The sequence below is a fragment of the Elephantulus edwardii genome, unplaced genomic scaffold (genome assembly GCF_000299155.1).
Source record: "Elephantulus edwardii isolate Elephantulus edwardi_28Jun2011 unplaced genomic scaffold, EleEdw1.0 scaffold00028, whole genome shotgun sequence".
Taxonomy (NCBI): Eukaryota; Metazoa; Chordata; class Mammalia; order Macroscelidea; family Macroscelididae; genus Elephantulus; species Elephantulus edwardii.
In genome coordinates this window covers 16,711,161-16,736,131 of record NW_006399778.1, presented here as the reverse complement: position 1 = coordinate 16,736,131, position 24,971 = coordinate 16,711,161, and the positions used below count along the sequence as shown (strand labels likewise).

General features: G+C 48.4%; 1 protein-coding gene across 1 annotated transcript in view; it reads right to left on the bottom strand.

Moving 5' to 3' along the window:
- Window positions 1-382: 382 nt before the first annotated feature.
- Window positions 383-24,971, bottom strand: part of RCC2 (regulator of chromosome condensation 2) — a 26,562-nt gene continuing 1,973 nt past the window's right edge. The window contains exons 3-13 of the mRNA XM_006883600.1: window positions 18,878-18,971; window positions 15,411-15,554; window positions 12,453-12,584; window positions 12,017-12,105; window positions 10,529-10,643; window positions 7,577-7,743; window positions 6,120-6,300; window positions 5,651-5,756; window positions 4,805-4,877; window positions 1,271-1,348; window positions 383-587 (exon numbers count right to left, since the gene is read on the bottom strand). Of these exons, the coding sequence (XP_006883662.1) occupies window positions 483-587; window positions 1,271-1,348; window positions 4,805-4,877; window positions 5,651-5,756; window positions 6,120-6,300; window positions 7,577-7,743; window positions 10,529-10,643; window positions 12,017-12,105; window positions 12,453-12,584; window positions 15,411-15,554; window positions 18,878-18,971 (1,284 nt within the window). The 3' untranslated portion in view covers window positions 383-482. The remainder of the gene's footprint in view (window positions 588-1,270; window positions 1,349-4,804; window positions 4,878-5,650; window positions 5,757-6,119; window positions 6,301-7,576; window positions 7,744-10,528; window positions 10,644-12,016; window positions 12,106-12,452; window positions 12,585-15,410; window positions 15,555-18,877; window positions 18,972-24,971) is intronic.

The following is a 24,971-nucleotide window of genomic DNA, read 5'->3' as shown; positions in this document are numbered from 1 at the left end:
AGCCAGAGTGCTTGGCCGTGACCCTGGACGGGGGTCGGTCCTACCAGGGACTGCTCTTCCCGAGTCAACGGGGGTTCCTCTCCCATGTAGCACCCATTCTGATCACATGCTGATAATGACAACTAAAAAGGGATGTGTATTCAGAAGGAAAAACAACCTAAAACCAAAAAGCCTAGATTGCTCAAAGTTTCTGCCTCATTCGTAGGAATGGTAAATCAACTATGAGCAAATAGTTTAATTAAACATTAAGAGCAAAAGGAGGGTGGGTGGGGGGAAAAAGAACACTTTGGAAAGCTTACAGAAAAAGGTAGTTGATGTTGAAATCACTTATAAAACGGAACCTCAGGGAGTTTAACAAAAAAAAAAAATGCACCTTCGGTCGACTTTTGCCTTTTCTAAACTGCTTGTCTGACTTCCCGTCCCAGTGCACATGGAATGACAGCTGCCGCGAGAGGTGTGGATGTGGAGGAGACTCCAGAGCCTCAGAGGGTTCGGGGATTATACTCTGGCAGTTTCTTGATCTTCTCCTTCTCCGTTTCCCCTTCATCTCTCGCTATCACCAGGGAGTGAGAATAGCCCATCGCGACCTGAGGGGGACAAGCAGGATAAGGTGTGTGAGGGCCTCCTGGGGCCTGCGTGTCCTCTGTCCAGTCTGGAGCACACAAGCACAAGGCACACACAGCGGGGCAGGAGCAAGCCAGCCGGCCAACAGTCCTGACCAGCGCAGAAACCTTTCGTTCAAGACAGCTCAGCTCATTATGGCACCAGGATCCCATCCTGACCCCTTGCTAACCCACTTTCCAAGCTGCCCTCAAGACCCAGCTGGAAGGAAGCTTCCGGAACCAAGGTGTCACTGGGAAGAGGTGGGGACACAGGAATGAAGCAGACTATTCTTTCAGGCAGTGGCTCTGATCGGTCACATTACCCTATGAGCAGGGTCCACTCCCTGTGTCTTGCAGACAGGGACAGGCCTCACAATCCCAGCTCCCCACGGTCTACTGGTGTATGTCAGTGAAAGGCTGGGTCAGCTCTACACTGCTGAGGCAAGGCCTCTGCCATGTTCTCCTGATGGTATCTGTTGATGCCCAGGGAAACGTCCACACAGGGCAGCAAGGAAAGTGGTGGAGGACAGGAAACTAGATTCAAACGGGCTGCGAGGAGCAGAGTGTGCAAAGCAAAGTGATGGCACACAGCACTCTGCTCTGGTGGTGGCACTTCTTCACTGTTCCCAGCGTTCCTTGATTGCCTGGACACAGAGGGCCACGCTCACCTGCTCTGTGAAAATACCATCCAGTGTCTTCACCTCCTGGGCTGCGGTGGATGACTTGGGCTTATGATCCCCATAGCCCTGGGGATGCAAACAGGGGAGACAAGCGAAAAAGCGGGAATCAATGTGTGGTTCCAAATGAGAGAGTAATGGCAGCTCCCCAGCACCCCCAAACTGAGTCTTGATCCCCATATCTCCCCAGAGCCTGGTCATTCAGATATAAAAGGCCCTCTGGTTATGAACAATTTTTAACTTAACCAAGACGCCCTGTAGGGGTTGTGGATTACCAGTCTAAGATTGTCATTAACAAAGTCACATGCCTCCAGGGCCTATAGGACGAAGTAAGCAAATCCAGATGGAAAAGGAGTGCCGTGTATAGTAGAGGTTCCCGCTCTAAGATCCCCGCCAGAAAGCTGGTCACGAACTGCTGAGAAGACCCAAGAGTGGCTGGAAGGACCACAGCCGTGTCCCACCTACCTCCTCCCCGACACAAGCCAGTCTGTACTCCCAGGATCCAGCTTACACCCCCTAACAGAACAGTGTGTGGTTCCCTTAATGGTGGCATTCCATCTCTAATGGTTTCTCTATTCTCCTTTAGTTTCAAAACTCCTTCTTAGAAGACTGAAGTCCAGACTGAGAAAAACCGTGAATATGGGCTGAAGAGCAATCTGTAAGGTGGGCCCTAGTTCTCAGACTCCTACAAGGTTTTGAATGGCACTGTCCAAGAAGGGGACACAGACACGTTGCTGCACTAGCAAACTCTCAGAAGTCCCCCGGCAAAGTGTGGGGAGAATGCCTGGGAAATGGCAGGTTGAACCTCAGAGACAGAGAAAGGACCTTTGTTCCTACCTCTCCATCAGCCACGGGTGCTTCTACAGCTGGGAGAAGGCGAGAAGAGGGGGGAGGGAAACATCGTGTTTCTAGTAGGAAATAAAAAGCTCAACAATTAACTGATGACAAACTATACTAAGAGCTGAGCTCCACTGGGAAGCAAATGACTCAGTCAAGCTCTTAAGAAAAAAGCAGATAATTAAAGTACAGGGCTCATCTTAGCGGTGACTCCATTCTGACATAAGTCAAACCTCTTTTATCAATCTTTGAACTCAATCTTTGTCTTTGGGGCCTGGCATGAAAATGGCAAACTCAGAAAATTATATACTATCAACAATCTGCATTATGTAGATGACACAACCCTGCTTGCTGAAACTGAGGAGGACGTGAAGCGCTTGCTGTAGAGGGTCAAGGACTGCAGCCTCCAATATGGATTGAGGCTCAATGACAAGAAGACAAAGATTCTCACCACTGGGCCAACTGGCAGCATCAGGATGGATGGTGAAGAGATTGAGATTGTTCACAGCTTTAGTTTGCTTGGCTCCACAGTCAACACTCTTGGCACCAGAAGCCAGGAAATTAAAAGGCGTATTGCCATGGGAAAGTCTGCTGTTAGGGACTTCTCCAAAGTACTGAAGAGCAATGGTGTCCCCCTTTGGAGACCAAGGTGCGTCTGATACAGGCCATGGTCTTTGCTATCACTAACATATGCATCAGAGTTGGACAATGACCAAGTAGGATAGAAGGAGAATTGATGCCTTTGAGCTGTGGTGCTGGAGAAGAGTACTGAGAATACCATGGACTGCTAGGAAAACAGATTCATCCTGGAAAGGGTCAAACCGGGCTGCTCCTTGGAGGCAAGGATTCTGAGGCTCCGTCTAACATACTATGGACATGCTTGGTAGGGTGGAGGTCGCAGGAGGGGAAGACCCTCTATGAGATGGACTGATTCAGTGACTGGGGTAGTCGGGATGGGAGTGTCAGTCAGTGCGACTGGCACAGGATAGAGCAGGGTTTAGGGCTGTTGTACATAGGGTCACTATGAGTCACAAGCGACTCGACGGCACATAACAACACATAGCTTTTATGTTTCGGTTCACTCTCCTAACTTGGAATGTCAGGCGTTGGAAACTACCTGTATTCAAAACCTTAATCAGAAGTATGTGATAATGAAGGCCACATAGGGGTGAGAAACTGGGGGCTAGTGCTTGTCACTTTACCACACCAAAATAAGAACGCAAACTCAATTTAGGAAAACTAAGGGAAGGACATCCCCACATCAGCCCAGCTGCTGACAGACAGCATCCTGCTCGATGGCCTGACAGTGCCGACAGGAAACCCTTGTGAGCTCTGAGCCAGTGGCAGCGGCCCCAATGGGTCCACTCTTCCCCTCTCCCAGCACTGCAGTACCACAGTCATTAACCCTAACTGCAAGGGTAACTGGACCCGAGACCTTGTCACCTCCATACAAACAAGGGCAGAGCAGCAGACTTGAACGCTGAGGGGTCAGAGACTCTTGGGACAACACGGTCAAGTGGCACAGAGAGTTTACAAAGTTCATGCTCTGCTTTCTAGTGACATCAGTAGTCAAAAAGATCCAACCATCAGTCTCACCAGAAGCCAAGAGAGTTAGAAAATAACTAAACCGTCAGAGAAGAAGCCAGCCTATAAGGCAAACAGGACAGCCTTCACGAGCTGTGACCTCAATTTCCCTGAGATCAGAATTGGATGGTGACACTACCACTGACCAATTAGACCAGGGGCACAAGAAATGCTTCCAGTAAGCGGAAAAAAAACAATTTCCCAAAACAAAAAACGCAAATTCCTATAAAGGGTCAGACTAACCAGACCACCTAAGAACAAAAGACTCTGGAGATTAACTCCCTGGAACCCAAACTACCCCAAAATTCTCTTTTAGCAAAAAGGCAGGACCTTAACCTGTTAGAGCAACTGTCTATTGAAAACAATCTGACAGAGACCAAAAGGGAAACTAGCATTTCACCCAAAGCAAAGATGAGAAAGATAGCAGGCAGGTAAACTAGAGTCTTGGACAGGAACAACAAATCACAAAGACCCCTGACAGGTTGTCAAAAATGTAACTCACAGGAGCTCTGGTGGCCTACTGGCAAGAAGCTGTACTGCAATCCCAGAGGTACAAGGTTCGAATCCACCAGATGCTCTGCCGGAGAAGGAGGAGCAATATCCTCCTGTACCAGTCAGATCGGATTTGACGGTACACGCACACACAAAATAACAATAATAAAAAAATATATATATATAACTCACGTCATGGGCCATTTTATGTGGAAATTGTCAGGTAGGAACCCAACGTTTTGTACAAACTTTCATTGTAAAGTAGTAATGAAATAAACAATGAACAGGCAGAGATGCCTCCACCATTATTTCATAAGCACGAACTTGGCCTTACGACAATTTGTGCAGATGGCGTGGCCCAAATATAAACACGACAGCCCTGAACATGAAGGCAAGCGGGGCTGACCCACTAGCGGGTTTTCAGAGGCAGTAAATCATGTAGAAGAGACTGCCCATCCTTCTCCCTTGAAGCAGAGGGTGGATTTGAACTGCTTCCCTTTGGGAAACCACTTCAGCTCCCTAAGACTTTTAGCGGGTCCAAGGTTTCTAGCAGGCGTGGAGGCACCCAGTCCAAAGTCCACTCCTTTTCCCACCTGGCACCCGCCCACTCACCAGCTCTCCAAAGGTCGGAGAAGGGCCCCAGCTGATGGTGCTCTCGTCAGCGGCCACGATGATGCTGCTTTTCCTGAAATATCACAGAGGCTGTTACCAGCATGCCCGGCACCCTCAGCCCGAGCCCACCCAGACCCCAGAAGTACTGCCTAAGAGTTACCTATTCTGACCTACTCAGGACAGTGGTTTTCCAAAATCAGTATGTCCATTACGAACTCTGCAACATCCACATTTTCAAGCAGCAAACAGAACTAAGGTACTAGTAGGTTTCCCTTAATTTTAAAGACTGTCCTGTAAAGACATGAAAGCCCTTACACAGGGCTTAAAATGGGAACTGAAGGGCCATGAGACCTGAGGAGTGGGAGAGGGGGCTCTAAGTAGGAGGTCACCCACAGACAGATGAACAAACTGGAAATAGATAAAATCTGAATGAAAAGGTCATTCCAGAAAAATGTGACTTTACAAACAATTCCAATGGGTGCCTGTCCTTCCACCTCCCAGAGCAGCTGATTATCAAAGTCCTTCCCACCAAATAGTGCTAACTCCACAAGTATCCTTAGAATAAACCAAGTCATTCACTTACCCACTACACAGTCACCAGAAAACTGACCTACAGGACCCTGCAGCATAAGCAGACTACCCACCAACTCTTCAAAGACAATCTTCCAAAATTAACTTTCTGAAGACAGAAGAGAGTCATCTTTTCTAGTTCCTACTGCCCTACTCTGCTGAGCACATTCCCTTCAGGATTCATGGCCGGGATGCCCCCTCAGGAGGCCTCCCCTCCACGGCCGCTCTCAGCAGGGAGGGAGGCGGCCACAGAACAGCCCAGGCAGCTGCACGTACCCACAGGCCAGGCTCCGAATTTTCCAGCCACAGAGGTCCTGCACTGTCTTTGGATACATGGTGGACTCCCGAGATGTGTTGGTGGCACCCCAGAAAAACAGACCACCTGGAGAAAGACAAAAAAAAAAAAAGGGTCAAAACCAGGTGCCTGAAATTGAAGCCTCATCTATTTAGCATGAATGACCACTGAGTAGCAGCATGGCCCAAGGGGCACTTGTCTTATTGCTGTGTGATGGGAACAGAGGTGTAGCTGACGTCCAACAAGGTTTTAGAGGTTGTAATATGGCCACTTTCTCCAAGAAGCCCCTAGTAGATTTGAACCACCAGAGGCACAGCCTTTTGGTAAAGCCACCAGAGCTGGGGAAGAAATCTAAGCAGGGTTCTCAGTCCTGCACTGAGAGAACTGCCCTGTGGTGGCCCTCCCGGGACACCCTCATCCCAAACTCGGTGCACACAGGTTATTACTAACCCACTTCGCTGACAGCGAAGGAGCAGGTGTAACCAGCATAAATCTGGCACGCGCCACGCCCAGGGAAATCAAACAGCTTCACCAGGCGGGGGACCATCTCATCCTTCTGCTCTGCGTGGCCAAGTCGGCCATAGCCACCAAAGCCCCAGGAGAAGACACGCTTCTGGGAGTCCAGGACCAGCTGCAGGAGTAGAGAAAAGACAGACAGGATTGGAACAAACTGACCTGCCCAGGTCCATCTCTGTGCCAGAAAATCTGGCAGAAGAGTGAAGAGAATAGGACCAGAGACATTAAAAATAGTCCTTACCTGCCTCCAAAGGAGGAGGCAGTGACAGGGGCAGGCATGCAAAGTGACGCATACCCACGAGGCCAGCATGCTTTCTCTCTAGCAGGAATGTTATTTCCCATTCTTACTGTAAATGGTTTTTACAGACCTAAGACTCCCCTGCTTGCCCCTGACATGGACAGTAAGGAGGACAATTCCTACAAATGTGCCGTTAAATGGCAATCAGAACACAGAGAAAATACCTGCCTGGCTGAACTATCCCCTCCACCCCGACTCATTCACAGGGCTAACTTCTACCCAGTTAACGACATGAGGCAAGAATGTTAAAAATCTTCTTTAGTCTATTTCATGTTTGAATGTGTAATTATTAATTTTTTATGTGTACCGTCAAATCAGATCTAAGGTACAAAAGAGACTGTCCCTTCTCTAGCAGAGCATCTGGTGGATTCGAACCATGCACTCTGGGATTGCAGTGTGTAATTATTAAAAACAATTTCCTTTTCAGAAGACAAAACAGAATGAGATCTCCACAAATCCCTGTGCACTAGCTGGGAAAGGAGTCCAGGGACAGGGACCCACCTGAGGCTGTGCCTCCAAGTGGGGATCCCTGCCCAGTGCTCTTTCCACAAAAGACAGATTTTAGGTTTCACTCACAAATACTCTTGGATAAGCTAACTCTAAAAATGGAACGAAGCTCTTTACTTAAGTTTACCTGAAGGATGGAAAGAAAAAAAAACAAAAACCCATGAATAAAATAAAGTGTTCCACACCCACAGCACAGAATGGAGTCCATCAATCAACCTGCAGACATTAATGATGCTATTTACGGACAGAAGTCCAAAGAAGAAGCATGCATATTGCATAAAGCCATTCTGGAGGGACGGGAAATGCCCATATGTTTTGCTTTGTCTGTCAAAGTCACAGACAGCTGTTCACGTTGGGCATAATGACAGAGAACTATGAAACGTTTTTAGAAAAAGAGACCTGTGAGGGACAATCCATGGCCTCTGAACCTAATGTCCCGAGTTGTGCTGGCAGGAAAAGCATCTGCACCCCATCATGCAAGGTGGCCATCTTAACAGTGGGAAGTACTCAGAAAAAATAGAATGTCCTAGTGCTAGGGTTCTGGGGCTTCAGAACTCCCCAATGCAAGGAAAAACGCAAGTCTTACCGTATGGTTAGCACCACAGGCTACATCTCGCACAACCACGTTTGGGACTGGCAAAATCTGCCCGTCTTTTGTCTTCTCAATGAAGATGGCAACTCGGCGGGGCACAAGCTCACAGTCATACTCTATCCGCTGAGCCCGGGCAATGAACTTCCCGTCGGAGTTGTGTCCTGCAGAGACCAGAGGTGGCAGCAGTGAGCAGCAGCAGCCTGGGGGCCGCTAACACACCTGAGGATCTGCGGAGTCTGCGAAGATGAAGGCCCAACCCAGCGGGATCATGAAACTCATTTTGTGGGGTTGAGGTCAGCTTTGTTTTTAAAAATTGGATTCAACAGTGTACTTAACGACGTTCTTTTATAAAAAGTCTGTCATGGCTACATTTAGATTTGGGTACAGTGTAAAATAAACTGTGGATTGCAGTCAAATTGCTTTCGAAAGGGGGAGACAACCACCAAACTGTGCAACCCTGTGATTTCATCCCTACCATCCTCACCCTTCTTCTGCTCCTACTTTTTACCCCCATACATGACTTACTAGTCAATCCTTCTATATTTACAATTTTTAAAAAAAGGGGGGTGGGGAGTAGAAAATGTGCAACAATGAAGAATGAATAAAGAGGAGGGACTAATGCTTTGGAAGCCACGGAGTCAAAGGTAATATGATCTGTATCCTGGGCAAGGGATGTGGAACTCACAAAGTCACTAGATGCGCCAAGAAGAAGAAAAAGAAATTCACAAAATTTCAGCCATCTATTTCCTTAATTACTAATAACCTATACTTTCTATCATCACGGAATTGCTAGCAAGTGGGAATACACACACTATCTAAGCGTCAACAGGGATAACAGCTGAGCACGCGGCTGACGAGGAGCGAGGGGAAGGTCAGCTGCTACCACGGCACTAACAGCGTCCTTAAGGGAATCCCAACTGCTCTCCTAACATTCACTGTTTGGTAGCTACCACGTTACCACACCGCTTGGAAGTTAGCCCTAAGAGCCGCTGCCTATCCTTAGTATACTTATGCTGTGCATGTGAACTTCACACCTCGTAACTATCTAGGGCTTGTGAGCAACAGAAGCACAACAATTATTCACAGGATGCTGTTTCATAACATTCTTCTCCTGAGCCATTTACACCATGGCACCCAATGTACACTGTTGGCGTAAGTCTCTCTCCACGTGGCCACCAACCCGAGCAGCCTCAGGGGTCATGGCTAAGAGATCCCTTTAAGCCATGCAGAACTTGAGGATACCCACTTTATCACATGGGATTGGGTATCATACACACACCAACTCTACTTAAATACTTGATCAAATTTTGGTAAAGCAGTTGGCAGTGTTATTTACTGAGAATCTACTATGTGATTAAGTGCTGGATAATAAACCTGACTGGTAGTTCCACAAGGGAAGGGACATTTGAGAACTGTTTTTCCGTTTGACTTTTAATGTTTAAGAACACATGTAGACACACATTTGCTTCTCCCCAAAATACAGGACAGAATTCCTCCAGAACGTGGTGAACTGCGGCTGCTGCCCTCCAGCCGCCTTGAGTGACAGCTTGCTAAAACGCAGTTCAGATGCACAGGCTGACCTCTTTCCTGCCTGATCCAGTAAATGCACGGCGTGTGCTGGCAAATACACTTCCCAGACCACCTCCCAACTCTGAGAGAGATCTCTGGATTGAAGCACTGTAAAGTCAGCTAGCAAGTTAAGAATTCCAAAAACACGAATCAAATCAATTCTGAAACACCTTTAAATGCATCTAATGAGACTCTGTATAGAGTGCTTAAACAGGGACTGGTATACACAATTCAAAATTGCTCAATGAATGCTATCATTACCAGCGTCATTTCATTCCCCCTAAAAGAAATCAAGCTGCCCGTACCAATGTGGCGAAGTGAAAGGCAGCAGGGGAGCTACACGTTTCAGGAAGGAGCCCAGAAACGTATTTCCGGCGTGTGGTCCAGGGTTGGGTACAGCAGGAGTGCTTGTGGCCATGGAAACGGTATCTCCAAAAGGCTCTGACAATTCCTCAGCAACCAACCCAGAATGTGCGTAAGGGGTTGCTCTTTCTTGTTCGCTTCTGACTCAAGGTATATTTAGTTTCACAAAGTCACTGTTCCCCAAGTCTAAGGCCAGCGAGATGCTCTTCATTCTATTTATACAGCTTTCCATCTGCCAGTTTGAATGACGTCGAGACCCAGCAACCCAGATAAGTGGGCGCTGCTGCTGACCTGGCAAGTGGATGGTGCTGAGAAGCCAGCAGAGGGCGCCCACTCCTCACCTCCTACTCCAAGTTCTCCAAGGAAGGGGCCAGGGAAGGGGGGGAACAGGGACACTTCAGTGTCAGGTGGGAAAGGAGAATGAGACCCTGCTGACAGATGGTGGATTGAAGACATGCCCCTTTGACAGAGAACTCATTTCTGAGTTTTGCTTTTCCACTTACCAGGAGGCAAGTAAACACGCTTTGGGATGTGTAACTCTGCTTAAAGCTGGACAACGAGAGGGTGGCCAGCACTTCTACGTACAGCACTGCCTCACCTACGTACCTGAAATAACCACCCTGGAGACTGTCTCACTTTCAGTAAAGGCAGAGCCTTTAAATGCAGAACTCAATGAATGGGGCTTGATTTAAAAAAAGACAGACAACTAAAATCTTTTCACACAAACGAATTCACAAATGAGAGAGGGAGGGGGAAAAAAGACTCCTTTGTTAGAATCGAGGTCCTGACTATTGCATTGAGGCAAGTCATTGTAATGTGCTACAATCCCATGCCTTACAACATGCTGTTCCTCTAAACGTGAGATCCACTTAATGGCTAAAAGCTATTATCTGAGATCAATTACCCACATTTCTAACATGTGTGTGGAGCCTCACACTGATTTCTGGTTCTAAATAGTCAGATTACAGAGTTTGGGGTTGGTTTTTTTTAAAAAAAAAAAAAACACTTCCATACCAAGCTGACCATATTCAGGGCACCCAAAGGAATAGAGGTTTCCTTTGCAGTCCATTATCATACTGAATTCAGCCCCACAGGCCATTTTGGTAATTGGCTGGCCGTTGTACATTATCTGAAAAGAAAAAGACAGAAGAGTTTCAGACTTAAAAAAAAGATAAAAAGTCTCTACTCTCTGCAGGTTGAAAGGAAAACAATCATGGAAGCTACAAAAGAAATGTAATGGATTCAATTCTTATGGCAAATCTAAAGGCATTTATAGAGCATAAGGCTTGGAAAATATATAAAGAAATAACCCAGTGAATTCTACCTGCACAGTACAGAGTTCAAAGTTAGCCACGTCACACCTGTGTCTCCCTCACTGTCCTGACATTGCACCTAGCCCATCACTCATGCTTAGAGAAAGCTAACTGGAAAACCGACTCCACTCCAAAAGCTCACTTCATAGCCACTAGTTCTGATGTCATCCCTGACCTTTCAGAAGAAAATCTTTTGCAACTGAGATTGCCAGCCAGTAAAATAAGCTCTTTTACATTCTCTTTATTATTATACAGATACTTGCACTAATTAGTCTAATTGGAGGTGTGAGCAAAATAAAATAAAATGGTTTAAAATTAGGGAGCTGGAAGGAAGATAGTGAAGGCCCGGAATAACTTAACATGAAATTTGGAGACAAACATAAAAAAGTTCTTGTTGTTATGTGCCTACTGCCATGGCAAACTGATCAGCTTGGGGAAGCTGTGGACCAGACCATGAGGGATCGCTAGTAACAGTAATGCTGGACATTACCAAGGACCCAAAAGTCAGAGGGTATGTTCCTTCGGGCCCTGTTTACTGCTCCCGAAATAGTTACGTTCCACACTTGAGGGCAAACAGCCGGAAAATCACCGACACCTCATAAACCTCTCAAAGAGCTGGAAAGCTTCATCATGGAGTCTGTCTCTTCAAACACACCAAAAAACCTCAATCCCCCTTCCCCAGCTACAGTCTTTAAACCACTAATCAGGCACCCAGCAGTCTTTCATCATTAGTTCAGCCTGATATAATTTCATCGTTCTAACTGATTAATCCAAGTTTCTTAGCTACATGAGGACCTCAGCTCCTACTCATGTTCTAAGCACCTGGTATTGTGACTTGATTCCAGGTCAAACCTCACCACCTTTGCAGATAAAATGACATCTGCTTAGCACTTTCCAAGTACTTTAGAAAAAGACACACTTTGTGGAGCCTTTAAACAAGGCCTCTGTATCCCAATTTTTCCACATGGAAAGAAATAGTGGTTTCCGGATGTTTTTTTCAACTGCAATCATGAACCCGTGCTAAAGACTACAGCACACAAGTTCCACTAGAAGCATCTAGACCTTTCGATCAATTAACTCAGAGGCTGGAGAAAGATCCATGCTCCACCTCTGAAAACCAACACAAAAGGGGGGGAGGGCAGGAGGAGAAAGAAGAGAGGCCATCACGTCTGTGCCAAGAGCGAGTTACCTGTGCAGGGCTGGGAACGGCGTCTGTCTGATTGCCGAGTCCCAGCTGCCCCATCTTGTTCTCCCCAAAGGCAAACACGGAGCCCGTTTCTGGTTGGAAAAAACAACATTAAAAAGAAGGGAACACAAGGCTACATGTTTTGAACTACATTTAGAACCAAAGGCACCACAAACACTAAAGACCACAGTTCATATGCCAGGAAGAATGACGCTGAGGCAGCATCGCGGGTGCATATGTCGGAGCAAAAGCACTTCACACCAGCTCCGGGTCTCAGACTCCTAATAGGGGCTTCTTGTACTCAAGGGTGACGCTCTGACACCAAGAAGTCACCCACCAGACTCCCGGGGGATCTTCCCCGTCTTGACACCTCCCCCGACCACCCATTCTGTGACACTTGTAGTCTCCTGTGCCAAAGTCAGGAGCCTACCCCCATTACCTGTCAAGGCCAGGGTGTGGTTCCGCCCACACGCAGCTGACACAATCACTTCGTGGCTGAGCCCTTCAATGAGTTTGGGGGCTTCCACTCTCTTGGTGTCACCATGTCCCAGCTGCCCCTTCTCATTTCGACCTGCAAAACATGAACGAAGTCAGAGTGGGGAGGACAGGGGGCCGGAGCAGCGTCACAAGGGAAGCACACACGCTCTCAGATGTCAACAAATCTCTCTGTAGAGGTCGCCCTCCAAATTCACCAGAGTTAAGATTCCAGGTGACAGAAAGCTCCAACTCTCAGAGAACACCAGGCTCTGGAGGCCCACCTGGTCAGGTGACAGGCCGAAAGATCCAGCATCATCCCTGGAGACTGTCTCCTCGGGCTGCCTGCCAGCACCGAGCATCGGTCGCCTACTTCACCTTCGCTGACCCCCTTTTCTGGGGCAGCAGCAGCTCCCCACCCCCTTCCCAACCCAACGTGTGCACTTCCTGTGTTCTCTGCTCCAAGAGCAGTGGGAGGGAGCAGCACTGTTTGGCATGGATGTCACACACAAGCAGGAGCTCCCATGCGTGCACACACACAGCTTCTCACCGTTACCTGTCAGACAACTCCCTTGTTCCCTTCATTCTGAAGTGGATCTTAAGACAGTAACCATCTCTGACACTTGCATCGCCAGAGTTTGATCACTGACTTCCTGCCCCCATTTCTCCCCGTGATCTGCCCTGCAGAGGGTATTCACAGGAACAGCACCAGCCCACCTCACAATCTGAACCCTGATGACAGATAAGCTCAAGTCTGCTCTGAGACAGGGCCTCCCCGCCCCCCTTGGAACTGCCTGGCAGACTGGGGATTCAGGTGAAGGCCTGAGGAGACCATGTCCTGCCCCAGAGGCCTCAGCAATGTGAAGGCCCTCTAGAAAATTGCTGCAGTTCCAAAACAGACTTGGCAAACTGAGTTGAGTTGAAGGGAGGGCTAAATCTTACATAGTTTTACACATAAGCCTCAGTAGGGCCAAAACAAACACCATGGTCACTCCCAAATCCTCCAGTCAACCCAAGACCCATACTTTCCTGTCAGTATTCTATGAGAGCTAGAGAGACTTACAGGACCATAACATCAGAGCAATCCTGTAGGAAGACTCAGGCTTCCCCAACAATGAACTTTCCAGTCTGAGGTCACTTGAATACTGGAGGCAACAGTCAAGGAGGTGTGCAACCACCACAGTGGAGAAGCCAAGAAGGAGCAGCCTCTCACTACAGGAGGACTTGCCAGGGGAGGAAAGCCATCCTCTGACAGGTACTTCAGTTGAAGAAAAGCCAGCTGATAGTAAATGCCAGACCTCGCTCCTTGGCAGCAGGGCCAAGCACCAATCAAGGGGAGCCACCCACATGCACCATGACAGGCACTCTGAATACAGAACAGGCAGTGGACACTGTGACCACCTGGGTTCAGACCCCACGTGGGGTGCAAGCCAGCTACTCTCTGGATTTGCTGATGCATGTAGACGCTGCACAACGCCCTCTCCCTTTTATCCTGTGGGCTCTGAAAACCTGCAGGGAGGTCAGCTAGGAGTTGGTTCTGACTCAACGGCACACAACAACAGTGCCACTTGAACAGCAATAGTCGCAGTCCCCCTGGAGCACTCGCAGGACACAAGTCTGTTCTAGGGGCAGGTTAGATGCACAGCCTCCCCAATCCCCCTGCCCACTAGGTCAGCGCCTGGGCTATTTTTAGAAAGGCCGCCTGGGCTATTTTTAGAAAGGCCGTGTAAGTGATATTTGGTAAAGAGAAATCAGATCTTTTTTCGTTTGGGAGGTCTGACACGAGATGACACAGCGTGGGGACACCAAGGGGATCGGCTTTGAGGCAGGAGGGTCTCGCCTCCAGGCCAGCCCGGAGAAAGCAAAAACCGTGGTAATGTCAGCATGTCATCAAGAGACGACAAAGGAGAAATCTGGGCCAAACGTGTTAGCGTGTGCGGTGGTTGCCCCGCCCCCCAACAGGATTACAAAATTAGCAGAGTGCAGGGAAGACAACAGATGTTAATATATTTGGACTTTGGTACAGCCGCCGCTCGGAAAAATTGAAAAAAAAAAAAAAAAAAACCCACCCCAAAACGAAAACCAAAACCCCCACCACAAGCCGTTTAACGAGACAGAAAGAAAAACGCAGTCATATGGACTCCAAGCTAGCCAAAGGACCAGAAACAAAGGGCGGGGACAAGAGCCAACCTACCAGCTGGAAGGAGGGTCCAGGAACTACCAGAGGGCTTGGGGACAAACTGAGCCTTAGTCAATACCTGAGTTAATAATCTGGAAGAGGAAACAGGCAGTGATATGAAGCCTCCTGCAGAGGACCCTGGGACGGAACAACGCAGGGAGAGTCAATCATCCAGAGTCCCCAGGCGAGGCAGGAGCAGAAGGGAAAGCAAACCAGCTCGAGAGGTCTGGGGAGACTCGAGATGGACAAAACAGGCAATGAGCTGTACAAATCCCTCAGACTAGGCCCACGTGGACCTCGAGACAAGCACGCAGGCTCACAGGCAGACAGCTGAGCCGAGAGCGTGCCTGATGGTGTGCTGTGGCAGTTTTAAGAAACCAATGGCATTTCAAGTGGCGAGAACAAAGATCTTCTGCCACACAGTGTCATCAGGCAACAAGGGGACTGTCGGGGGGGACAGCCTGCCTAAAATAAGAATTCAATTTTAGGCCCCTTGATGTCAGAAATAACAACTCAGTCAGCGTGTTCAGTGAAAGGCTGCCTGAAGAGGAATCGACAAAGAATTAGGGTGTTAAGTCCAGGAAATGAATTTACCTGTAGGGTACAGAAGCCACTAGGTGGGAAGTGGGAAGAGGCCATGGAGCCCACAGGTGGGGTGTTGCCTTGGAAGGTGCCAAGGCTCTCCTCATGGCCAGGCTCAGTCCTAGTTCTAGGCTGTTTTTAGAGCCCCAGCACAGTACTTACCCCAGCTCCACAGCTTCCCTTCTGTGGTGATGAGGAGACTGTGCGCAGCACATGAACCTGAAACCACTGTCCGGACTCGGACTCCCGACAGGCACCCATACCTGTGGGGCCCCCACAAATTCTGACCTAGATTACGGTAAGCAGCTGCAAAGAGAAAAGAAAACAACACCAATCAAGCAACCGAACAACAGCCCTGGGTGGGTGAGAACCAACGGCCCCAGGGGCTCATGGCATGGGCAGCCTCACCCGAAGCCGCTCCATTTCTGGCCCCACTTGGCCAAAATTAAGAGTCTTGCCACACAGGGAAGGTCTCTAGGGACCTTGTTCTCAACCCATCCGTAAGTCTGGGCGCTGCCTCAGGAACCTGCTCACCATACTCTTCACCTATCTACTCTTCTCATTCCCTCTCCCCCTTTTTCCAGGCAGGCTGGATATTGGTACCCCTCACCTTTCCCAGTGGCTCTCCTCACTGCCACCTCAGCACCCCTGCTGGTCACTAACTACACTGCTAGCATGCCCATCAGGTCTCACAGACACTAGTATGGGGTCCATTCTCGGGGCAGTGGCACTGTGCAGCTGGCCACTTACATTCACTTTTTCAAAATGCCTTTCCCTGCCTCCTACTTCCTTTTCGAAACTCAGCTTGAACACCACACTTCCTCTGACCTACATCCGACTTAGAACTCTGCTCTTTGCACCTGGAGCATGCCCCTGCACCCCACTGTGTCCTATGCCAAGGTCTTACCAGATTCTACTCATCACCTTCCTAGCTTCTAACAAGGATTCTAAGGAGAGGGCTATGGGTTTCCCACTTGAGTATTAGTGGGGCTGCAGAAAGAAAGGGAGGAAAGGGGGGGAAAAATTTCAGTGACTCCCTTCAAAATACTCCAACCTACAAATGGGCAAAGATATGGCCAACAACCGACAATTTGTGCTTAATTTCAATCTGGGGCTGTCAAGCACAGAAATGCAAGAGCATTTCCAGATCTGTGGGGATTATTTTGATACGCTAGCAGCTGCCAAATCAACCGTGGCAGATTGATGGGGAGGCAGGAACTGACTGAAAGGCTAGATTTCTCCATCAGTTTACCTGGCTCTGTGAAGAGGCTCCAGCAAGGGTTCTAAGCCAGCCCCCACCCTCCTCCACCTCCAAAACACCTCAGTTAGTTACAGAGGACCATTCTCGGAAAAGGGGGGATGCTTGCTCAGATTTGAGGACTACAGAAGTATGCCTCTCCACCCGACGGCACACTCCAATACCCAAAGGCAGGCTCATGATCTGAAAAGGATCAGACCAAATATGACAGCTTTCAGAGATCATATTACAAATCATTAAAACTCATAGGGGCTGTTAACATGAAAGCTGAATGAAGGGAACGGAACAAAGAGCATGATGGCTGTGCAGCACTTGAAGCCACCATGACCTGTTAAACCACAGCACAGCAGAAGGAAATGGCAAAGGACACAAAAGGCCCAGAGCTGACCCAGCCTGGCGAAGGAGACCGTGTCTCAGAGTAGATGCTCACTGAATTGCCAGGCAGCCTTCTCTGCAGTGGCTCCATCCTCATCCAAAATGCAGATGGCCCTTGAGAGATGCAGGGCTTCTCTGGGCCTCCCAAGAAGACCTAAGAGTGGTCCAAGCTGCACCCCAATAACCTAGTGCCTGAATAAGGCAGGTGGTCATGCGTTCCTGTGGCCTCTGGCTCCCTGGAGTCTAACCCTAATCCCAGGCTGGAGCACACATCCTTGTAATCCTGAAAACCAACAGGGCACATCATACAGGTTTCCCTGGCTGGGACAAAGCCCAAGTCAAGGATGGCACCCAAATCGGGGGCAGGGAGAATCATTCTTCCTGTTGTGTGTAGTACCAGAGAGAAAACAGGAAAATCCTCCCTCCTTCCCTGAGGTCTACCAAGTTCAGGCCACAGAGGACCTAGGATTTTTAAAAACAATTACAAATACAGAAAAGCCGTTTAGAGGCAAATCAGGGAAATAAAGAGAGAAATGGGTAAGACTGAAGAACATTCTTTGAAACAAGACCAGTGAGGTAAAATCTATTCAGCAAGAACATCTATCTGCCCCAGGTAGCTTCCCTACCTTCTGTACCTCTGGGGGGGCTGAGTTGATGGTGACCACCTGGCAGCAGCACTCCATCCTCAGGAGGCCAAAGAGTAAAGCAGAGGAGTTCAAACCCAGGCCTTGCTACCTGCAAATGTGCTTTCTTAAGAGTAGCACTGAGCAACAGGGCAACACAGCAGAGCGGTTGATGCACTCTCCTGCATGCAGGCCTTCAGGTACCAGGCCCGGGAGAGGGCACAAGGTCTCACAGTCCTGCAGGCTAGCCGCTGAAGTCTTTCCTGAAGTTTGGGCATTCCTCACACCAGCAAGCGCTGCTATCTGTGACTCAGCCCCATTTAGATGTCAGGTGGGCTGTTTGCATGGAGTACGTCTGATCTTTCCTGCCCCTCTGAGGCGCTGGGGAGTGGCACTGTGCAAATATTTATTCACTGGGCAAAGCAAGGTTGGGAGGGACATTGGGAATCTTTCCAAATGAAATCAAAATGCCATAAAATGTGGCAACATACCAGCTTCTCTCAATATTCTCCAGAGAAAAAAAGCTGTTTATTTGCTAAAGTGACTGGAGACAAGCTACTTCTCAGGACTTCGGTCTGTCTTCTCCCCCTTTCTCTCCATGGCCTGTTACTTGTTCTACCAAACTGCTTTCAGAGATAATTTGGAAGCTGGCAAATCAACGTGCTTGTGGTATCATCTCCCAGGACCAGCATCTTGATTTTAATGAAAATAAGTGACGTGCGAAGGAAGATGGGGGGAAAAAGGTGTCAGCGAGGAACTATTTATTTGAGGTTTCTATTTATATTTTTCTGTTTAATCTTAATGAACTTGGCTCTTTTAAAATGTAGAAATGTTAAAGGAAAGGCTTGTACAAGACTAAGGTTCAATCCCAACTTTTATGACTCTGGTGGCTGTGTGGTCCATGCCAAGTTGCTTGACCTCTCTGAACTCCAATTTCCAATTCTACTAAAAGGCAATACCTGTGTGGTAGGTGCTATAAACTATACACGTGCTACAGAAAGTGCTCAAATCCAAGAGCTCAGATGTTAAATGCTCAGCTGCTAACCTAAGTCTGCACAAGCCCTGGCCACTCTGAGAGCAGATGTGACAATTCACTTTTGCTAAGACTTCATCTTTGAGAATCCTCAAGTGTCTTTTCTTTTAGGGTTGTGGTGAATCAACTTGACAGAAATAGGTTAAACTTGCTTGGGGGGGGGGGGTCAAACAAGGGTGCTCTGGTGGCCTAGTGGCAAGAAGCTGCACTGCAATCCCAGAGGTAAGTGGTTCAAATCCACCAGACACTCTGTTGGAGAAGGAGCGGAAATCTCCTCTTGTACCAGTCAGATCTGATTTGACAGTAACACACACACACACATTATCAGACCTTTCCATACCTTGTTGTTTAGGCACTTCTTTTCGACCAATCAAGTCCCAGTTGGTTGCCCCAAAAATCAAAAGCTGCCCTTTGCACTTAGACCCTTCAAGTTTCTAGAGACAAAAAAAGAGGAAAAAAGAATTAGCTCATAATGTTTCCAGCTTTCCAACGACAGGGGGCCACAAAAGAAAAACCTCATTGTTAAGCTCTTCCACCTGGCAGCTCAAGCTGGCACCGGCCAACAGCCTGCCACCTCGCTTCACTTGCACACTCGCAATCTGCCTGCTGCAGCGTTTGTTCCACTCAGGCCTCATTGTTATTCTGGGACTTTTAAAGTATCTTTTCCAAAACCAAAGAGGCCAAATTGCCTTCTTTTCCTCCATCTTGCACACTGATTTATGCAGGTATCTGCACAAAGTGCACGTGTCACAGAGAACTAAGACCGGCTCCTCTGTGGGGCCAAACCTTGGCCAGAATAGTGCTCCACAGCTCATTTCAGCACAGGAGCCACAACACCTCCCTTCCCACCGTCCCTCGACACGGCTGCCCACTGGGACAAGAATCTTTCCTGGGATCCGGGTTCCATGTCTACATTGGTTGAGAGAAAAAGAGTGTGAGAGTGTTCCAATGAGGTGGGATTAAGACGGGGAGGCCTGGGTTGGACTCATTCCCTCTGCTGGCCCCAGACTGAGAACAGCCTAATACCAAGGGGACCTCTCGAATGAGGCGTTAGCCTGAGAATTCAATTCAGGAATCAGTCTAGCAACATAGCAAGTTGCCACAGGCTCTCAAAAAGCTGATGTATTTATCAGCTAAAAAGGCTTCGTTAAATTCTGAGTGACATTCATAGTATTTTCAAGCACTTTTACCTTTTATGTGTCCAAATATCTATTTTTTTTTTAAGTTAGCCTAAGATTAAATCCCCAACTAACCACTCAGTTCCACATTGACAAAGGAACTTCAAACTTCCCTTTCTGCTTTTATCTTTTGCAACATCACCACTAGGACATTAAAGGCAAGAGATTTCCTTGCTAACAGAGCTGTTCTTGGAAGACTCCAGGTTCCTTCTCTCTACCCTCCACATGGTGACTGCCCTGGTTTGGAACCTGTGAACAATATACAGTTCATGCCTTCTTCAGAGGAACACCTGTTCCCGGTGAACGAACCTCACACGACCCACACCTGACACGACAAGCACTCCCCAGAGGACAGCTCCCAGCACCCTCTCCTGGTCGGCCACTTTCTGTGGCAGGAGAGGATGGTCTATTTTACAGAAACACAGCCTGCAGTTGGCATGCAAAAGAGAAGTCAAACGGTCTGGGAATAGAGGAGGACTCTGCTATGGTGTAAATTATTTAGTGAAAGACCTAAGAGGGTAGCCCAAGCCTGGAGTACCCAGAGACTCAGATTACTTGAATGGTAGCCTAGTTTCCCCTGGTTATCTCCTCTTCTCTGTTTAGCTGGCAGACTCGGCTGGAATATTCTACACGTCTACCGGAGACAATGCTGAGGAAGACAAAATAGTAGCCGGCTGGCCCTGTGAAATTTCCCAAAAAAAGGAACTTCCAGGGAAGGAAGAACTTCCGTCCCATAGCTAATTAACTAGCTCTCCACTAACTCAGGCCAGGAGCTCTGGTGACCAAGTGGTAAGGAGCTGTGCAGCCAACCCCAAGGCAAGTGGTTCAAATTCATCTGCTGCTCTGTGAGAGAAAGAGGAGCAATCTCTTCCTGTGCAATTTAAAGCCTCTTAAAGGGCCAGCTATGAGGGAGTTAGAATATCACCACCTACCAGGAGGAGGAAGCAGAGATACAGAAAAAGCATGAAGGCTGACACGCCAGGCAGCACCCCTGTACTATGCGGCTCCCCCTGCCCAGACAGTTAGTTAAGAAAGAGTTCAAAGGATGAATATCCCACATTCTCCACTGAGATGCTTAAACTGTCCAACACAGACACGTCACTACACAAATACACTACCAGCACGCAACCTGTAGCTGTCAAGGATGAGGAAGCAGGCTCGGTTGAGGGCTCACGCTCTTGTCAGTAATGCCAGAACATACCTCCTGCATCACTAGGGGCTTCCTCCACAACATGGAGAAGCCAGTATTTGAGTGGACAAGGACTTGTAGGTACTGGCCCACCAAGCCAACAAAGGAGTTCTTTAAAGAGCAAAGCAAGAAACACCAGCCTTTGAATTTGCAGATCTTGGGTGTTTACTCCAACCCAGCTCTGACAGTGCCTAAAGGGTGTTAACTGCTGTCATCCTGAAGTTTTTGTCATGGACCATACACCTTAGAGGGAAATAATTGTCTCACTGGCATTATCTATGCAAGTTTTTGCTCCATGCTGCTTTCCTGTCTCCAATATTTAACCTGTCCCTCCACCTCAAACCAAGGGGGAAAAAGTTAAATTAAAACCCAGAACTGCTAGGGAGCTCTGGTGGCCGTGTGGCAAGAAGTTGTGTTCCAATCTTAAAGGTACGTGGTTCAAATCCACCATGTACTCCATGGAGAAAGAGGTGCAATCTCCTGTGCCAGTTGGATCTGACTCAATGATACACAAGAAGAAAAGGGAAGAAACCCAAAGAAACAACAAAAACACCCACACCCCATAACTTCTAATGCCCTTTAAACCACAGTCCATTTCAGCTCTTCACTCCATTTGAGGATGAGATGTCCCCTGGCTCCATGGAGAGGGTGGACGTCACGGTTGCGAACACCAACAGGTCATGTAAGCCTCCAGGGTGCAATCAGGCCTCCACTGGCAGCCCCAGAGATTGGTGGGGTTTTTTTTTAGATGGACACAAGTGTCTGCTATCGCTGGCAGCTTATGGCTGTGGAGCAGAACAGCTTAAAAACACATTCTGTCCAACAAGATGAGTGAGTTTTATCTCCCACTACAACCTGGGCCGAGATGAAGGGCAATAGCAGCAAAATGCAGAGCTTCCTCAATCAACAAAATGGCATTTCTGGTCCCAAGTCATCCCCCAGTTACTGCCCAAAGGCAAGGAACACATTTAAGGGAATGAATGTCAACCTTTTAACACACGTCCATTTAAAAGGCTGCCAGGCTCGAAGGAGGGAGCAGAAATGTCAGCAACAACCAATTCCCTAATGGGCTATCAACTAAAACGGACACCAAAGCTCAGTTTTCAGTTTTATTTATTTGAGCTTTTCAGACTGGAGGGTTTGTCTCGGGGTCTATGATACTCTGGTAACCCAAAACTGGGGAAAAGACAAAAGATGTGGACAATTTCTGGCTTTGACAAGTCCCTTATACTTGATGGTTCTGCAATGCTGCCCGCTTTACCAACAGGAGTGTGAGGTTCACCAAGAATTCAGACTGACTCAACCCTAGATAATCCCACTCACTGGTATCACCACATAAGGTGCTTAGGAAAGAGCATCTTCAGAGACTGAAATCCTAAGAATGTTCTTGAACAGTACACACCTTTGACTCCAGACAACTCTGCCCACAACAAAAGTACTGGCTTCATTCACAAGTCCAACACCTGTAGTTCAGAAGTAACTAAAAGCAACATGGTTTTAGACAACTCTCAGCGGCTGCTCTCATACACTGTTCTTTTCAAGGGACCCTAAACAATAGAAAACAAAAAACACAAACTCAGTGCCCTCAAGTCAGAACAGACTCATAGCTGACCCTCCAGTGGGTTTTCAGAGGCTGTAAAATGCATGGGAGAAAACGGCCTATCATATTTCTTCAAAGTAGCTGGTGGTGGATTTGAACTGCGTGCCTCAGTTGAAAGCGCAACACCCTACCCAGTCTAGAGGCTTGCAAAAATTCTTGGTGAAAAACTGTCTTCAAAAAGCAGCTAAGGACTTCCGCAGGCTTATAGCAGCAGACAGAATCCCCAGGAACTACTCAACAGGGAGAAACCAGAATCTGGGGCAAGCACAGCCGCTGGAGGCAAGACAAGAGACCAGGGGTGATGATTTGGGCCTGTCAAATGTCACTACTTTTGACCAAAACTTAATGAAAAACTTAAAACCTGGCACGTGCATTTCCACAGGCATAAAGGTCATTTGCCGACCCTAATATGTAGTCAGGAAGTACAACCAGAATGCTCCTTAGAGGCAAGGATCTCACTTCATCTGGGCATATTTTCAGGAGGAAATCAGTCCTTGGAGACAGGTATCAGCCTGCTAAAGGTGAGAGAGGAAGACCCACAAGAGATGGACTGACCCAGGGACCACAATGCGCTCGGACATGAGGATGGGCAAAGTTCAGCTGCTCTGTTGTTCCCAGGATCACAACTGAGCAAAATTAGTCAATCTGATGGCACCTAACAACATGAGGTAACCTCACTGATGCTGAGGCTCCAGCTGGGTAATTTCGTAGGCAGGTGCTCCCAAGGCAAACAGCTGAGCAGACCCGCAGGAGGTGGGAATAAATTTAAGTATCTGTTGTTATTGTTAGGTGCCCTGGAGTCAACTAGGAGTCAATTAGGATTCAAGGCAACCCTTATAAATAAATGGAACTCTAACCCTACCCTGATCCATCCTCCTGATCTACCATGCTCAAATGTACTTATCAAGGAAATAAACATAAATTGCAATGGACTGCTGCTTCAGTCTTCTCACAAGAGCAACAGCATCTTTCAGGAAGACTAAGTGCCATTCCCATCAGAGAAACTGACTGAATGCTATGCTGATGAAAACAGAGGCAGGCTGGACTGGGAGCACACGGTCCCTGCTCACTTCACTTTCCTTTTGACTAAGTTCTTGGGTGAATCTCAACGTTTGTCTCCCCCCCCCCCCAATGCTTCCTTCTCCACAACAAAACCCACTGTTCTCACACATCAACCCTAGCGCTGCAGATGACAACGCAGGAGTGGATCGTCAAACATTCAATCTTGGGTTTTGGAAACTCATTCAAAACAAAAAGCAGGTGGCAGCAGCCTGGCTGGTCTTTTCCCTAACACAAGTGGAAGGAAATGCCTGGTTTCTCACACAGATCTGACTTGTCAAAGAAAACAGCGCTAGGATTCTAATTTCTAAACCCTCTGGCCACTTCCTCAACACTGATCTGGCCCAAAAACCAGGCAAGACTCCTTGACAGCAAGTCAGACACCCTTCTTCTATCCTGGGAGGCAGTTAGAAAGCAACTTCAAGATGACAGTTTGGAAAGGTGTGAAGGATGACATCAGAAAGCCTGAACCATTTGTTACCCTGGATTCATGTGATCTTGGGCAAGGTCCTCAAACTCCCTGTGCCCCAGTTTCCTCATCTATAAGGTGAATGTAGAAAACGTAGTACTTTAACCACTTAAACTTGCCTGAACTCCTCTGGGGAAAAGAACTATGGTACTGCTAACCCAGAAACACTTTCTGATGGGAAATTATGGAGAAAATGAACCTCTTCTTTGTGTCAGACTCTAGTTCTTAAGTGGAGGTTTTGCGGGCAGGGGGAGGCATCTGAGTCTGGGGAAAGCTCTCACCCCCTCTCTGAAAACCTATATCACACATCAAACTTGCAAAAAGTTCTGAGGAGGCAAGACTTCAGGCCTTAAGTCAAGAACTACTCTTTTAAAGGGAAAGGTTTGAAGACACAAAAGTTGTGACTGTCACGACCTTAATTAGGGTCTGAAAGGCCAACTCTTGACAAATTCAAGTTAATTCAGATGGAGGGAGACGCATCTTCCCCCGGCTGACTCTGCCGCACCAAGACCCCCCGCCCCAAGGTGGCCAAGTCCAAAAGCCTCTCGGTCTGGGGGGGGCGCTTCTCGCGACCTCCAAGGGAGGGCTCCGCCGAGCATGCGCCCTCGCACCCGCCCAGGCGCCGGCAGCCCCCGCCTTCGCGGCGGCGCAGGACCGCATGGGGCATGCGCGGCGGTCGGCAAGCCCCGCCCCCCAGGAACGCCGGTGCCGAGGCGGCGGGAACCTCAAAGCCCCGGCGCAAATCGCCGCTCCCCGCAGAGCGCCGGCCGCCCCCTCCCCCGCCGCTCAGGGGCGGACAAGAGGCCCCAGGGCGCGGAAGGCCACCAAGGGCAGGCGCCACCGCTCTCCACTCCTCGCGGCCGCCGGTCCCCTCTACCGGCCGGAGTGAACTTAAGAAAGTCTCCCCGGCGGGGCGCGGAGGGGGAGGGGAGGAAGGAG